We start from the raw sequence: 16784 nt of genomic DNA on the forward strand, positions 1-16784 counted from the left end.
GACACTGACTCAAAAAAGTCTTGGGTAGTAGATGCGTTGAAGAGAAATATAGGGCCTGGAAATGAAGGACCTCATAGGCCTTCTTTCAGGAATTCATACTTCCCTCTGAGGTCATCAGAGTCTCAAGGGATGGGCCTCAGGAAGACAACACAGGTGACTTTGAGCTCAAATCAAAGTCCTTTTATAAGTGATAAAGGGATATACTGTTTATTGCTCTATTCCCAGAGTCTGGCAGAGCACCAAACACATACTGGGGGCTCAGTAAACATTTGCTGAATGAATGAATGATTACGTGGTTGAACGAGCACGCGAGTGTGTAAGAATAGAGCTCACCTCTCCAGGACAGCTCCATGAATTTCCTGGACAATGTAACTGCAGGTGAAATCCAGGAAGCCAAAATTCTCCCTGCACAGTCCTAGGTTCTAAGACAATACTAGAGAGTCCTGAGCTGGGGGTGAAGGTGGGAAGGGGAGGTTGGTGGGCGTGGCAAAGAGGCTGTGGCCACACCTGACTCCTCCCATATTGCCCCAAAGTGTCTTTGGAAGAGCAAAGGATGGAAGGAATCATTTCTTTCCTCCTTCAACACTGAACCCATCAGCTTGCCCTGTTGACTCTGTCCCCAAAACGTGTCCTCCATCCCCTCTATTTGCTCTGTCTCCTCCTCTCCCTCCCTGCTCCTGCTCCCACACCAGCAGTCTCAAACTCAGCATCTCTGCTTCTGCCCCTGCCTCTTGACCATCCACTGTCCGTGTGGTGGCCACAGGAATTTTAATTTTATTTGGCCCAGCCTCGGGCTTCTGGGATCTCAGTTCCCGGACCAGGGATTGGATCCAGGCCACAGCAGCGAAAGCCCAGAATCCTAACCACTAGGCCACTAGGGAACTCCCCAGAGGAGTCTTTTCTTTAGAAAAATATTTATTAGGCTACACTGGGTCTTAGTTTCGGTGTGTGGGATCTTTAGTTGCTGCATGTGGGATGTAGTTCCCTGACCAAGGATCGAACCCAGACCCTGTGAATTGGGAGCATGGAGTCTTAGCTACTGGACCACCGGGGGAGTTCCACCCCCAGAGAAAGCTCTTAAAACACCTCTCAAGGAATGTGGTTTTCCTTCCACGTACTTAGAGAGCTGTGCTTCCAAAACTTTAAAATTCATTCAAGTCACGTGGGGCTCTTGCTAAAATCCAGGTTGTAATTCAGTTGATCTGGGGTGGGGAGACTGCATTGCTAACAAGCTCCCAGGCGATGTAGTACTCTTGGACCACACTAGGACTAACAAAGACTTAGAGAAAAACCCAAACTTCCTGCCCATGTCTTACTTTATCTGACCTCTCTCCAGCATTCCCACGTCATCTGTTTTTTTTTTTTTTCCCCCACGTCATCTCTAACCCCTGTTTTGCTCCCACACCACGCGGTAGCCACACTGGCCTTCATTCTGTTCCTGGAGTGTGCCAGTGTGTTCCTTCCTCAGGGCCTTTGCATGTGGTATTCCCATTGCCCAGAATGCCCCTTTCTGAGAGCTCCAGCTGGCTGGTTCCTTTTCTTTATTTAGATCTCAGTTCAATGATCCTTCAGATAGTACTACTTTGACCACTTCATCTAATGAAGCACTTCATCTCCTGGGAACTTGCTATCACTGTTTGCTTTCTCCCCCCTTCATAGCACTTACCATTCTGCGAATTTATTTTGGCAATGTATTTGTTGACTTGTTAATTAGTGGTCTTCATTCTCACATTTGTTCCATGTGAATAAAGACTTGGTTTTTCTTGTTTGTTGGTCTGTTCATGAATGTGCTTGCATGGCTGCTGGGGTGTTGAGATGTAGGTAGGGGAGTCCAAGCTGGGGAAACTTAAGAGTGCTGCCAACAGAGCGTCCTGTGGTAGAGGGGGGTAGGAGGAGAGATGGGGCGAACTTTTTGCATTGAGGGAGTCACATAAAAAGTTTCAAGAGCCAAAGCCAAACCTAAGAATCAACACCTGATAGATGGGGACTTCCCCTGTGGTCCAGAGGCTACGACTCCATGCTCCCAATGCAGGAGTCCTGCGTTTGATCCCAGGTCAGGGAACTAAATCCCACACGCCACGATTAAGAATTTGAATGCCCCGGTGAAGATCCTGCAGCTGCAACTAAAACCCCCAAAATGTTAAAAGATTAAAACAAACATCTGATAGATGAATTCATCTCACTAAAATTCATCTCACTCACACTCTGGAAAGGGAAGAAGGGATTTATTGTGAATTTACTTATTGGATAAACAAAAATACGTGGAACCCTTCCTTTGTGACCATCATTTACATAACGATCTCTGTTCATCCTCACAACACAGACTCTCCCACTTGCAAGTGAGGAGCAGGGCTCTGAGTTAAGAGACTTGCCCAAGGTCATGCAGCGATTCAGAGACCACACTGAGAACTTCAGTTCCAAAGACAGCTCTGAAACAAGACACTCCTTGTCCCCTTCCAGGTGTTATGCCTTCCAGGCACCTGTTACCACCTAACACACTGTGCATTCTTCTGATTTATTTTCTGTCTTCTCTCACCATAATATAAATTCCCAGAGGGTAAAGATCTTTGCTTCGTTCACTGTTTCCCAGAGCCCAAAACAGGGCCTGCCACATAAGCAGACACTTGTTGTTTAGCCATTAAGTCATATCCTACTCTTTGCAACCCCATGGACTTCAGCACGCCAGACTCGCCTGTCTTTCACTATCTCCCACCGTTTCCTCAGATTCATGTCTGTTGAATCAGTGATGCTATCTAACCATCTCATCCTCTGCCGCCCCCTTCTCCTTTTGCCTTCAAACTTTTCTAGCATCAGAGTCTTTTTCAGTGAGTTGGTTCTTTGCATCAGGTGGCCAAAGTATTGGAGCTTCAGCTTCAGCATCAGTCCTTCCAGTGAATATTCAGGGTTGATTTCCTTTAGGATTGACTGGTTTACTGAATACTTATGGAATGTGAAAAGGATGAACAAAGGGATTATTTTAAAATCTTTGCTTTCTGTATCACTAAGAGGCAGTTCTGTAAACCCAGTTGAGAAGGCTGGGGTGTGCCTGAGATGAACTGGGAAGGAACACATGGCTTACTGAGTGCTCCCCACAAACCAGAAGGAAGACTGTGTCCACAGAGGAGGGACCGCTGCATGGCCTGGCGGGAGAGTAGCCAGGGATCTGGGGCTTGTCCAGTCTCCAGCCCTAACACCTTTGCCCCCATAGGCGTGGATGCCACAGGCTGACAATGGCCCTCCCTTCACAGGACATGGCTTCCACATAAAGTGGCCCCGTGGAAAAATGTGTTGACCCAGGCCCAATTACAAGCTTGATGTAATTGCATAGTAGGCATTTATCAGGAAATCTTTTGTGACTTGAGCTAGAGAGAGCCAGTCACTCAACCCTGGCAGCTCTGGCTGCTGAACAAACAGAGGTTCTGAACCAACCGCTGTAGCCTGGGTATGGATCCTCCCTGGAGATAGTTCTCCTGGTCCATGACCTTCCTCTGTGAAAAAGATGCTCAAAGTTCAGCTCCCAGACCAGCGGCATCAGCATTACACAAGGACATGTTAGAATGCAAATTCTCCAGCTTCATCCTCAACCTACTGAACGAGAATCTCAGTGAGTGGGTTTCATCATTCTGTGGATTAAGAAGCCCTCTAGGAGATTCTGATCCACTCTCAAGTCTGAGAACCACCGTTATGCAGTTTCTCTTTCAGAGGCTAGGACCTGTGTGAAAAACTCTTGAAGTGGATTGCACAGCTTTATGGAGCCCCTGCTGTGTGCCATGCTCTGGATTTGGTTCTGTGAAAAGGATACCAAGATATTTAACTAGCAGCTTCTGCAGCCAAGGAGTTTAGGAGAGAGATTTCCTCTGGCTGGCAGATGTTGAAAGTATGGATGTGTGGGACCTTTGATCTGAGTCTTGTCTATTCAGTTTAGGCAGATAATAGAGCCCACAGGAACTCATAGGAGGTGGGAGGGGAGGGTGGGAGAATATGGTGGGGGGTTGAATACTGAGTTAGAAGGTACAGAAAGGCATAAACAGACAACTACCAGCCCAGGAGCAGTATTTCGCTCGTGCCCACTGCTCAGGTGTGGGGCCACGGTTAGAAGACCTGAAGTGGAAGAGTAACCATTGATAACATTTCTCTAGTGCCCACACATGGCAATTATCAATTCAGGTTCATACAGAACACATTAACTCATTCTGCATATGAGGAGGAGAAGGAGATGACAGAGGAGGAGATGATGGGATGGCATCACCGACTCCATGGACATGAGTTTGAGCAGGCTCTGGGAGATGGTGCGGGACAGGGAATCCTGGTGTGCTTCAGTCCACGCGGTTGCAAAGAGTCGGACATGACTGAGTGACTACACCACCATACGAACCACACTGTGCATGTGTGCTCAGTTGTGTCCGACTCTTTGTGACCCCCTGGACTGAAGCCCACCAGACTCCGCTGTCCATGCAATTTTCCAGGCAAGAATACCGGAGTGGGTTGCCATTCCCTCTTCCAGGGGATCTTCCCAACCCAGGGATTAAACAGGTATTTCTGGTACTGGCAGGTGAATTCTTTACCACTGAGCCACCTGAGAAGCCCCATGAACCCCATCAGATAGGCTCATCATCACCCCATTTTAACTGATGGGGAACTCAGACACTCAAAGGTGAGCTAACTGCCTAAAGTCACAGTTTGGCAGCTGTTGTTTGTTATTCAGGGGCTCAGTCGCTTTCGACTCTTCGGGATCGCGTGGACTGTAGCATGCCAGGCTTCCCTATCCTTCACTACCTCCAGAAATTTGCCCAGACTCAGGTCCACTGGGCCAACCAAGCCAGGGGCTAGACAGTGGTAGATACTACTGGAACTCAGACTGTCTCATTGCTCTCGAGCCCTTCCAAAGGCACAACGAATCAACTGTCACCCCCAGTGTCTGGACCGGCCTGCTGGGTTGAGGTGGTGGAGGGATGGGACCTTTATGTTGGTGGGTAAATAGCATCTAGAAGAACGTCCCGAGTCTTTCCAAGCCTGAGCCCTTCTCTGGTTAGACCAGGGCTCTGCGAACCTCCGCCCCTTCCCACTAGATGGCGACCCCTAAACCCACACAGAAATTCTGAAACGTCCATTGTCCCTGTCTTCCAGGGTTTGGCTGAAGCCGAGGAATTGCAGGATGCGAACCCTCCTCCGGTCCAAGGGCCGTCGGCTCCACCTCCCCTCATCTGGGGGGTCGTGGGAAGCCCCCAGCGAGGAGGAGGGATGGGGAGCAGGCGGGGGTGGGCGGGGAGACAAGGCTCCCCGGGATCCCGGCGCCGAGGGAGAAGCCGGTGCGCAGCAGACCCTCCGGGGGCGCAGAGGCGGGGCGCTCCCGCGCGGCCTGTGCCCACCGCGCAAGGGAAGGCCGGGACCGCAGGGCGCCGGCGCCCGCGGGGACCCCGAGGGCGCGGGCAGCGGCAGGTGCGCGGCGGGGACTACAAGTCCCAGCATGCCCAGCTGCTCTGACCCGGCCCCCGCTGCCGCTTAAAGGCTCCGGGAGCCTCAGCCGTCGGGTCGCCGCGGCTTTCGCTTTGCCGCCGCGGCTGGCCGGGCGGACTCGGCGGCCGGGCGGTCCTCGCGTCCCAGGTCCCGCAGCACCGAGGGGCGCTCTTCGTCCAGCCCTCGCGGCTCGAGGATTCCCTTTCGAGGCGCCCGCGCCCCCGGGCTCCGCCGCCTCGGCCACCCCGCGGCCCCGATGCCGAGGCATGGATAGAGCGGCGCTGCGCGCGGCGGCGATGGGGGAGAAGAAGGAGGGCGGCGGCGGGGGGGACGCGGCGGGCGCGGATGGGGGCGCCGGGGCCGCGGCCAGCCGGGCGCTGCAGCAGTGCGGGCAGCTCCAGAAGCTCATCGACATCTCCATCGGCAGCCTGCGAGGGCTGCGCACCAAGTGCGCCGTGTCCAACGACCTCACCCAGCAGGAGATCCGGACCCTGGAGGTAAGGGGCCACGACGCCGGAGAATCGGGGGGCCCGCGCTGGGTTTGAGGAGTCAGGGGTCTGCGCCTCGGGAAGCGCCCCAACACCTCCTTCGCGACTCCAGCTCACTCCTTCCCCAGTTGCATCCTTGAGCTCGGTCACCTCCTTTGCGGCTTCCTTAACCCTCTTCCACTCGCTGGCGCGGCGGCCCGAGGACCCGGGACCAGCCCGGTTCACCTTGGGCGGGATTTGGGGGGAGGGGCGTGGTGCGACCTGCGAGGGAGGGTGGAGGAGCCCGCGGGCGCGGTGGGCTGCGCGCGGACATCCCCTCCGCCGCCCTCCGCCCCCACCGCATTTCCAGCTCGCCGGGCCGCAGGACTCATTCTCCCACTGAGTCACATGGTGGACTTTTCCCTGGGTGACGGAGCCCAGCCGCTGTGGGCTGGGGTGACGGGGCGGGAGGAGGTCCCCCTGAAGAGTGAGCGCAGGCCCTTCGTTCTCTGCCCTCCCCGCACGCCCCAGACTCTGTCTTGCTTCTTCCTTTCCTCTCCTCCAGGTTCTTGTCTGCCGCTTATCAAACTGTTTGCTGAAACTGCATTTTTGCCTTGAGTGCGTCTCTTTCGCACTGCCACAGCGTTTCACTGCTCAAAATGTAATAACCTACCGACGCTGCCTCCCCCTTCCCCCTACTGAACTTTGGTTTAGGAATGATTATGCTGAGGACCAAAGCCTTCAATGGGAAGATGACACTATTTAAGGGGTTCTAGTGGAGATAGCCTCCAGTGTAAAGAAGAAATAAGACATGCGGTCCCTACTCTCTCAAGTGATAGCTGGGAAGTCCAGTATTAAAAGGATTTGGAAGAATCAACCAAAAGGGTTATTGCGTTCTTAGAAGGGGCTGGAGGGCCGTCTCTCCCTCTCCTATCATACACAATAGAGGGAAACTAGTGCGTTTCCAACTTGCTTTTGTCCAGAGGCTGGGAAAGCTGTGAAATTCCAGGCACCACTTGGTATTAATAGCTACCCTGTTTTGAAGAACGGGCCTCTTTCCACCTTGCTTGATCTCATCTGGCCTTCTGCAGATCTGGAGATGTTTTGTTTTATTAGAACCTTAACTCTTCATCCCAAACCCTCCATACCCTCTTACTGCTGATTGCCTCTGCCAGCCACCTTAGGGCCAGTGGGTGATTTGTGGCCATGATAACCAGACCCCATCCTCTGTGTGCACCAGAAGCCTGAAGCCCTATTTGATCTAAAACGCTCGGGGTAGTCTTCTTTCCTTCAGTTTTATTTTCTTAAAAGCGACAAAACCAGGGACATTGAAAGGATATAATCAGTGCTGGCTATTATTATTTTTGTTTCAGTTGCTATAGCAGTGCTGACCAGGGCTTGGCTTAAAAAACAAACTGACCAGCAACCCCCCCACCCCCAACTGTCCCTCTTGCATGCATGCTGCTGTTTTCCAAGTGGTGAAGAGAAACTGGTTTCTTGAACACAGCCGGGTGTGTTTGCCCAGCAAAGTTCGGTTTTTAAACTGACACAATAGGGGGCCTGTGTGGCTCCGTTCTGGGAGGAGGGGTCCTTGTCCAGCAGCATGTGCCTGGTTGGACTCTGTGTTGTTGGGATAAGAGGTTGTCCTCTGTTGGCTTCTCTTGGATTGTCCCCCCTTGCCCCCTCAGGTTGCTCTGAAATGCTCCTTGTTCGAAGAGGGGACCTGGGAGAATGATGGGTGATTTCTCTGGAAATGGCACCTTGCCTTCTTGGTACCCTGCCTCCCAAAGTCACTCATTTTGACCAAGGAATGGCATCAGGACACCCTAGAACATCCTATATTTAGGTCTCTGCACTGGTTTATTCGGTGACCTGCCTCCTGAGCGTTTATTGGATGATCAGCCGTGGCAGCCAAAAACCCATCCCAAGGCCCAAAGGGGATTGGTAGCGGGAATTAGAACAAATACCCAGCTCCCCATCTTCTCTGCTGTGCTGTGGATTCAGGTCCACGCTCCTCCCTGAAAAGGGGAGACACGGGCTGTTTGGGGGATGGGACTTTCGACCCCAGGATCTAGCTCCCTAGGCCTCGCCTCCTTACCTGAACAGCGGCGTGGAGAGGTCTCTGTGGGGTCTTGCAGTTCTCAATGCTGTGGTCTATGAAGGGGCCTCAGTTGGGTGGAATCAAACATTTGTTATACACACCCCTGTGTAAGAGTACCCCTGAGTAAGAATGGTTCTGAAATCTAGATTTACCAAACTGATAAAATAGGGGGAAAGTTTGTTACTCAAAGAATCCTGACCTTTGAGGGCAGTGTGGTAGGTGGAAAGCTTGAGGCTTAGAAATCAGGTCCAGGGTCTGTCTATCTGACCTTGGGTAGTAAGTCCCATGACTTCTGAATCTCAGGCTTCCCCATCTGTAAAATGGGCCAAGACTACTTAAACCTGCAACCTCACGTGTGTCTGTAAGTCCTTATGCTTTCTACCAAGAGATTCTGCCCATGAATTTTCCTAGTGAGGATCCAGTACGGGCCGTATTTGGGAGGAAGGCCCTTTGACAGCTGGCTCTTGTTCCCTAGAGGTGGGTGACACAGGCCAAGAGACTGCTCCGAAGACCGTGATGAGGTCACGCGGGGCAGTGGTGATGTCCATTCTGGCTTTCTTTCCTGTTCTGCAGGCTCCTCTCACATACCAGGCCAGGGCCCCCAGAGACTGGACTTGCAACATTGGATTCCTGGCTTTTGAAAAAGAGGGCTTGGCTTACGTAAGCACGCCAGACTTCTCCCAGAATCCAAGGAACCCCAGCCCACCCTGGCCGTTGTTAAATAAGCACTCAATGAGAAGCCCCAGCAAGTACTGACCCAGGGCCCAACTGCTGGCGCCTTTATTGTAGGTCGGATGATGTGTAAGGTTCGGTCTGCCTGACTTCCTTTCCTTCCTCCACGCAGTGGTCCACTTTGGATCCAAACGAGTGGAAGAAGCCAAGGTTTAATGTCTGCCTCCTACCTGTCAGTCAGTGTGCTGGACCCTTCTGTCTCCGAAGATTTCCTGGAAATCCATCAGACTTCATCGCACATGTATTTTTTTTTTCTTCTCGACGTGAAATGAGAAGGGAGATAAAATCTGACCCTAGAATCTGAATCAGAAGTAGGGAGGCAACTTTGAAGATCCCAGCAGAACATGGTAACCTGTCTCCACCAGGCCCTCCTCAGGGGTTGAGAACTGAGCAAGATAGAATGTTCTCGTTCCCCAGACGTGCTCACAAAGGGACACCCGGCTGGCCTTGCACCCCACACCAGTTCATTCCCTCGTTTGTGCGTCTTCTTTGGGCTGGGTCTGGGCCGGGCCATGGGGAGAGCGGGGCGTCTCGTGAAGATTCTCGTTTTATGGACCTTGTAACTTTGCCTTTTCCTGCCAGCCTCCTGGTTCTTTTCAGAGGCAGACCTTACCACACCAAGGAGTCTTCCCATGTGCTGCTCTTTTTAAAAAAAAATTTATTTTAGTTTTGGCGGTGCTGGGTCCTTGTTGCTGCATACGGGCTTTCCTAGTTTCTTAGTAGCAGAGGCTACTCCTGGTTGTGGTGCGTGGGCTTCTTGTCGCGGTGGCTTCTGTTGTTGCCGAGCATGGGCTCCAGGGCGTGTGGGCTCAGTAGTTGTGCTGCCCGGGGTTAGTTGCTCCAGCATGTGGGATTTTTCCAGACCAGGGAAGGAACCCGTGTCCCCTGCCCTGGCAAGTGGATTCTTAACCGTGGGACCACCAGGCAAGTCCCAGCTGGTGGTCTTATGGAAAAAAGTCCCTCATCAGCAAGCTGACCTGGAGAAAGAGATCCCCATTGGGCCTTGACCTTCACTCAGCTCTGCCGTGGCAGAGGTCAGAGGTCAAAACCCTGTGTGGAGGGCCTGAGCTCTCCCCTGTGGCCCCCTCCCCAGCCCCCTCCCCAGCCCCCTGGGGCATCTGGATGGTGGAGCTGCCAGGAAAGGAGAGGGCGCCGTGGGTCCTCGTAGAACTGGTCCTTGGGGTTTGCGTGGATGTGCAGTCACTCAATAGACCTGCGGTTATTACTGGTTTGCCTGCTGAGCTGCTCACTGCTGCCACCCCGGCAAGGATTCTGAAGTAGGTAGGCTGTGTTCCTGGTGTTTGGGGACACTCTCAGACTATTGGGGAAGCCAGGCAGGTGAGCAGGACTGACTCCATCACTGTAGCCTGCTGAAATCGCTTCGGAATTGGGAATAGGACCGGACGGTTGACTAGTCCAACTCCTGCTTTTCTGGGAAATATTCCCAGAGTCTTGGTGGTGACTTGTCCACGTCACACATCCCTGGCACAGCCTCCGCTTCCCCACCCAGCCCCTGCCTCGGCGGGCGGCATTTCTCTGCTTGTGCCCTTGTTGTTGTGTTCTGTGCCCAGTCGTGCCAACTCTTCGACCTCACGGACTGTAGCCCGCTAGACTCCTCTATCCATGGGATTTCCCAGGCAAGAATACTGGAGTGGGTTGCCATTTCCTCCTCCAGGGGATCTTCCTGACCCAGGAATAGAACCCACGTCTTCTGCATTGGCAGACGGATTCTTTACCGCTAAGCCAACTGGGAGGCCCCTACCTGGTAGTGTTAACCTCCTGCTGGAGGCTCTAACTCCAGCCGTCCCTGGGGGGAGCCAGAACTGGGGCACCCTTTGCTTTCACCTTGGCAATTTGTTTTCCTGGTGAAACTTGCTACCAGCGATCCTCCAAGGTAGTCTGGAGAAGGACCTGCTGTTTCCACGACTGGGGAGGCCTGCGGGGTGCTGGAGGGAGGCCCTATCAGATTTGCAGCCCAGGTTGGCCTGGGTGCCAGGAGGCCTCTGGTTTGCTGCCTGGGGACAGTGATGGGAGTGCCTCCCTCCCCACCAGGTGCCTGTGGCCATGCCTTCCCCAGCTGTGCGTTTGAAAAAGGACATGCTTTCAGAGTAGGCTGACGGGAAACTTCTACACTCAGTTCAAAGGGAAAGCTGCGCTGAGGTGCCTTCTGGGTTATGAGAAGGGCCCTAGAGCCTAGTGAGGGGCAGGGTTTCCTTGCAGTGGAGGGATCCCGTTCCTTACAGTGGAATGAGACACCCTGTGCTCGGCTCTTGGCATGTATTCCCCATTTAAGGCTCACGGGGACCCTGCAAGGTTTTCTCTCCATTCTGCAGATAAGGACGTTGCCGCTCAGAGGGACTGAGAGATGGAGTTAGTAGGCGGTGGAACTTAGCCTGACTAGTCTTCAGAACTCATGTTCTGAACTTCGCGACTGCTTCTAGAAACCATAGTGGGTGGGGGCGGGGTTTCTGGTCAGAGTTGTGACTGCCGAGCCCGAGGAAGTGGCCGGTAACACAAAGGGCCGGCCCAGGGGCACTTGGTGGCCCAGTTCCAGATGACCGGGCCTTCTGGTGGCCGCACCAGGCTGCGTACCCTCTGAGCTCGAGCTTCCCTAAAGTGCGGCCTGGCACATCCTCAAAGACAGGTCCCCACCAGCGCGCTGTGATGCAATTGCTCTGTGCTAGTCTCATTCTGAGAAATGAGAAGCTGCCTCGAGATCATCTTACTTGTCATTGTTTTAATGGATACCTGCTTTCTCCTCACTGCATAATTCCTCTGGTAAGCACGACGTTCTTTAACTTTCCAACTGTATTAAAGTATTTTAAAATACACGTAGTGATATGCTCACGATTGAAAAGAAAATACAGATTAAAAAAAAAGAATAAAAACCACCCATAATGCCACCTCTCAGAGTTAAATCCTTTTTTATGTATTCATCTGTCTTTGGCTGCTCTGCATCCTCATTGCTGCGCGCGGGCTTTCTCTAGTTGCAGCGAGCGGGCTTCTCATTGCTGGGGCGTCTTCTGTTGCGGAGCCCGAGCTCTGGAGCATGTGGGCTTTAGGAGTTGTGGTGCATGGGCTTAGCTTCCCCGTGGCCCCCGAGCAGGGATCACATGTACGTCCTCTGCATCGGTAGGCAGATTCTTAACCACTAGACCACCAGGGAAGTCCCTCAGAGTTAATTCTTATTAACATTTGGCAGTTTATTCTTCCAGCATTTTAATCCTGTGCATCTGTATACAAATATACAGAGATGTATTCATGGAGCTCACCATGCTCATTGTCTCGTAAATGTCTTCTGTCTGTTCCAGTCCATACAGATATGCACCATCATTAATCGTGGCTGTCTCCAGTGATCATGTCAGTTCACTGAACCCGTCCCCACTTGTCGCCATTCGGGCTGTTTCCATGTCTTGCTGTTATAAACCTTGCTGCAGTGAGTGCGTGAGTGCATTCCTAGAAGTAGAATTCGCTGGGTCAAAGTATATGAACACGTTTAACAGCAGCCCCGTTGTTTGAAATCTTCAGGGCCTCATCTGTTTCTCCCACCCTGCTTCCCAGCTGGAGTGCTAGGATTCACAAAATGGCAGCCTTCATGCATTCAACCTCTTTGCCACTGGGTCTGTGTCCACCCTGAGGGCAAGGAGTGTGAATGGGAGACAGGACATGGCCCCCATGGCTGAGGTTCTGGGTGCTGGGTCAAGAATTGTGCGTTCTCATTTTGTGGTTTCCCGTAGCAAGGGCTGCCCTGGGCTGACGATTTAGAAAAGGGATCTTTCGTTGCTCCCAGGCAGCAGAGCGGGAGCTGGAAGTTGGGGCCCCATGGAGAGGTTTTCATCACTTGAGGCTCATGAAAGGCACCTTACAGAACTGTAAGCTCGGTTTCATCACCAGCCACAAATGTTGATCAGTGCTATTTGGGTGCCTTGGTTGTGGGGTTGATTTAATAGAGTTGTGGACTCCTAAGGATCTTGAAATTCCCAACTGGTCCAGCCCTCTCATCTGCAGGCGAGGAAACCGAGTGCCCAAAGGGAAAGTGACTTGCTAGGAACACATATTAGGTTATGAACCTGAACAAAGAGTAGAGGAGAGACAGGTGGTTATGAAGGAGCACTGAGTGGGGAGTCATGCCCTGAAGTGAGATGTTATGCCACCTTGACTGACTGCAAACAGCAGTCTGCCACCCCACCCTCCTATGTTGAGGGGGGGGAGATGGGAAGGGATCCTCGACTTCAAGGAGTTTCCTGCGAGAGGAGGCCAACGGGTTTGCTTTCCCAGCCCCATATCAGTATCTTAGGCACCCTGGGGACTGGAGGGGTTCTTGGGGACCCGTCTGGGGTGTCCAGTAGGTGGGACCTTTTCTGAAAGCCAGCTTGCCCGATAGGCTGGCTCAGCCCTGATGGCCTGTCTTGAGTCTTTGAACCTGACCTGACTGTACTTTCAAGGGCTTCTCATCCTTCGACTGAAAGATCCTCTAGGACTTGAGTGGGTGAACCTTTTCTCCTCTAAGGGTTGTGTTTATGTCCTAAATTTGTGATGATTTTGCATTCTGTACCATGATACATTGTACAGGGTTTACTGTTTCACTTCCAGAAGATACAGCCTTTGAATCCAGTGTCTTTGTGTTGTCTGACTTTCTGCCCTATTCCAGAAGCATACCTTGGGGATGGATGTTGGGATCACAAATGCTTTGTCATTCATTTCCAGGCACAATCGTTTCCCATCTGCATTGAAAAAGTCTTGATTCAAATTGCCGCCACATTACAAAACCTGCCTATTTATATACATCTGTATTTCTGTGTTGTTCTAGCCTTGGCAGGCGATGGTGTGTTTTAACAGGGAGGATTGCCTTTGACATTAATGGAGCTGAAGTCATTCTGTTTGCTTGCCATTTTTCTCCCCTCTTTTCATTTTTCCACCTTCAGAATAATTGCAAGAATGAATTAAGAATTGTGTTTAAAATTTAAATCAGAGCCAGGGGAGAAGGCATAATACATTACGTGGAAGAGACCAGCCATGGTTAGGAAAAAGAAAGACTTCAATCTGTAATATATTGATCATAAGGGTTTTGCTTTCTGCAAAGCTGATGAGATAAGCTGCTTATAGAGTGGTGGAGCTTTTCTTTGACAAGGCACCTGGAGGTATTGAGTCCCTGTTTAGCCCGTTCATTTGGATTGGGTTTGGATATAGATTAGTAGAAGCAGCTTCACTCATGGTGCACAGAGAGTTTTGCTGGTCAGAAATAAGTGACCCGAGAGTTTGCTGGCGGTCCAGTGATTAGGACTCAGAGCTTTCACTACCATAGACCCGGGAACCAAGATCCCACGAGTCTCATGGCACTGCAAAAAAGAAAAAAAAGGCAAACCAAAACGTATAAAAAGTGACCTGTGTGTTCTCACACATTGGGCACATATGGGGCACTATCCCCTCCTCCCAGTCTGGGACCCTTGAAAGGGCTTCACGCAGCCTTTCCTATACTGTATTCTGTGTGATGCTCACGTGAAAGCAAGCTTCAGGTAGCTGAGAATGGGCACCATCAGCCACCTCCTTGAACGTAGTTGGGGAAGCAGGAGCAGGAAAGGAGACAAGAAATGGTAGGTGTAGTTTCACCTACTGTTGGTTTTATGATACTGGGCTCCCATTTGAGGTCCCAGCTAAAATTGGGGCGGTTGAGGAGAGGCTGGTGACCCCATCCATTTACCTACCTGTGCAAAGTTACCTTTTATCGCGGGGACGTACTTTCCGAAGGGAGACAGGTTGTGTTCTGGGTGCACCACACCACCTGCATTAGAGACAGATTTCACTTAATCCTCCCAACAAGATGAGGAAGATGTACCCAGAGAGGTCTGTAGGTCTGGAGCTGTTGCGTCCTGCCTCCTCCTGGCCCCACTGGCCAGTTAGCCTGGTGCCCAGGATACGCTTATTTGAGGTCTACCAGGGAACCTCTTGACCCCCCCATGGAGGGCAGAAAACAGTCCAGGAGAAATGCAGTTGTCTGTGAGTGTGCTTGAGCCTGGGGCTGCAGAGGGCAGGGGAAGGGCTGGGCTGCAGACTGAGGAATGCTTTTTAAAACAAAAAAGGAAATGCTAGCTCAGAATGGAAAGGAAAGGAAGCAGCTTCCTGTTTCTGGTGCTGGCTCTGTGAAAGGAGGAGCTCTCTAACCCCTCGGCCAGCGGAGGCCCCGGGCCGGCTGGGGCCACTCTGGGTGTGAGAGACACACATACGGCTCCCATACAGCTGCTCGAGGGCTCAGAGCGCCGAGTCTGCCCCTTTTCATTTTCTCCAGGTAACTGATCAAATGGATATGTGGTTTTCAAAATGAGTATCTATACGTGTTACAAAAGGGATGTGTCGCAATAGCTGACATTTACTGAGAGCTTACTCCAGGCCTGGCCTCCTTCTTAGGAGTTTTATATGGCCTGTACTCCTCCCAGTGACCTTGTGAGGAAGAGTCTACTGTCATTCCCATTTTATGGATGAAGAAACTGAGGTGCGGAATGGTTAAATGACTTGCCCAGAGTCATAGATCCAAGGAGAGACTAAGCTGTGACTTGAACCCAGATCGTCTTAATTACCTGCTGGTGCTACCTGACTTGTGTTTGCAAACTCCACATCCACCTAGAAAATATGTTAGCAGAGAATCATTTTTTAAAAGACCTGTGTCTTTTGTTTGGCTCCAGAGGGCTGCCCCCAAACTTTGGTCAGGCCCTTGGTGATTCTTTAGGTGAAATGCCTGCATTTGATAGATATAAAATTATATATATATTTCTGTACTCTTTTGGCCATGTGGCATGTGGGATCTTAGTTCCCCGATAGCGGATGAAACTGGTGCCTGCTTCAGTAGAGGCACAGTCTTCTCCACTGGACTGCCAGGGAAGTCCCAAGTTTATATATATATTTTAAGTTTGATTATGGGAATGTTCACACGTGTACAAAAGTCTGGAGAATGGTACAATGGACCCCTGTGCAGGAATCCCCCCACTACAGCAATGACCGGCTTCATCGAGTCTTGGATCATCTATGGTGTTTACACTCGAATAAGCCTGTTGAAAATGGTGGCGCGGGGCAGTTAGTGTCAAGGAAGCAGAGGTCTTCTGGTCCAGCCTTCTGCCTCCAGGCAGTGCTATGCGGACCCCAGCAGGCTGGGCGGAATCTCTGTACCTTTCCCCAGAAAAGAACCCTTTAAAAATTTCCCCTGAAGCTTAGTGTGGCTCCTGGCGGCCCTCACATGACAGGCAGGTCATCTCGTTCTGTAAACTGAAGCTCCCAAGGCACTGAAAGCTGTTCTCACGTGGCAGAGTCAGGGAATGGCCACGGCCTTGTGGGAATACTTCCACAGCCCCGCCCAAGACTGACCCTGCAGTCACACTGCGACAGACCCAACTTCCAGCCAGATAGCCTAGTATCTCCTCTCCTCCGTTTCCTCATTGCTTTATCCGCACATCGTGAGATGAGTGTATTTCAGCCAACATTTACTGAGCGCCACTGTGTGCACCCTGGGAGGAGCGTCAGCAAGCACAAGCAGCCCGCGTCTCCAAGGAGATCCTGGCAAATCCTCAACTCTACGGTTCTGGACTAAAAATGAGATCCAGGACCCACTGAGGGGCTTCCTTAACCTTGGTGGCTGTTCTGTGGTTCTGCACGGTCCTCCTGAAGCCTGGTCTTTCCGGCCACTCTTACATTTCTGTTCTCTGCCGTCTCTTGCCCCTGGCAGAGGTGGTTTTCTCTGTTGCTTTCTGTTTGTTTCACTTTGTTTTGTTGGGGCTGTATTCTCACAAGTGTTTCTCAGCCTGTCGCTTTTGGCCGGCTGCTTCAGATCTGTGAGTTTGGCCTCCCAAACTCAGTCATGATGTTATCGTGGGAAAGGATGGTCTTGGGCACACGCTGGGACATTGAGGGCTGCCTCAGGACTTCAGGGTGTGCCTGAGCTCCGGGGGAGAGGGCCCCAGTAGCCTCCTGAATGGTAATTCCTTGCTAGCTCTGTGACCTGCGCGGCCAGTTCCTTAGCTCTGTGGACCTCAGTTTTC

General features: G+C 51.8%; 1 protein-coding gene across 1 annotated transcript in view; it reads left to right on the forward strand.

Annotated features, from left to right (window-relative positions):
- The first annotated feature begins 5643 nt into the window (after positions 1–5643).
- The window catches only part of KSR1 (kinase suppressor of ras 1), a 157089-nt gene continuing 145948 nt past the window's right edge, over positions 5644–16784 (forward strand). Inside the window, exon 1 of the mRNA XM_052657614.1 lies at positions 5644–5954. Within this exon, the coding sequence (XP_052513574.1) occupies positions 5724–5954 (231 nt within the window). The 5' untranslated portion in view covers positions 5644–5723. The remainder of the gene's footprint in view (positions 5955–16784) is intronic.

The sequence above is a fragment of the Budorcas taxicolor genome, chromosome 19 (genome assembly GCF_023091745.1).
Source record: "Budorcas taxicolor isolate Tak-1 chromosome 19, Takin1.1, whole genome shotgun sequence".
NCBI classification, from domain to species: Eukaryota; Metazoa; Chordata; class Mammalia; order Artiodactyla; family Bovidae; genus Budorcas; species Budorcas taxicolor.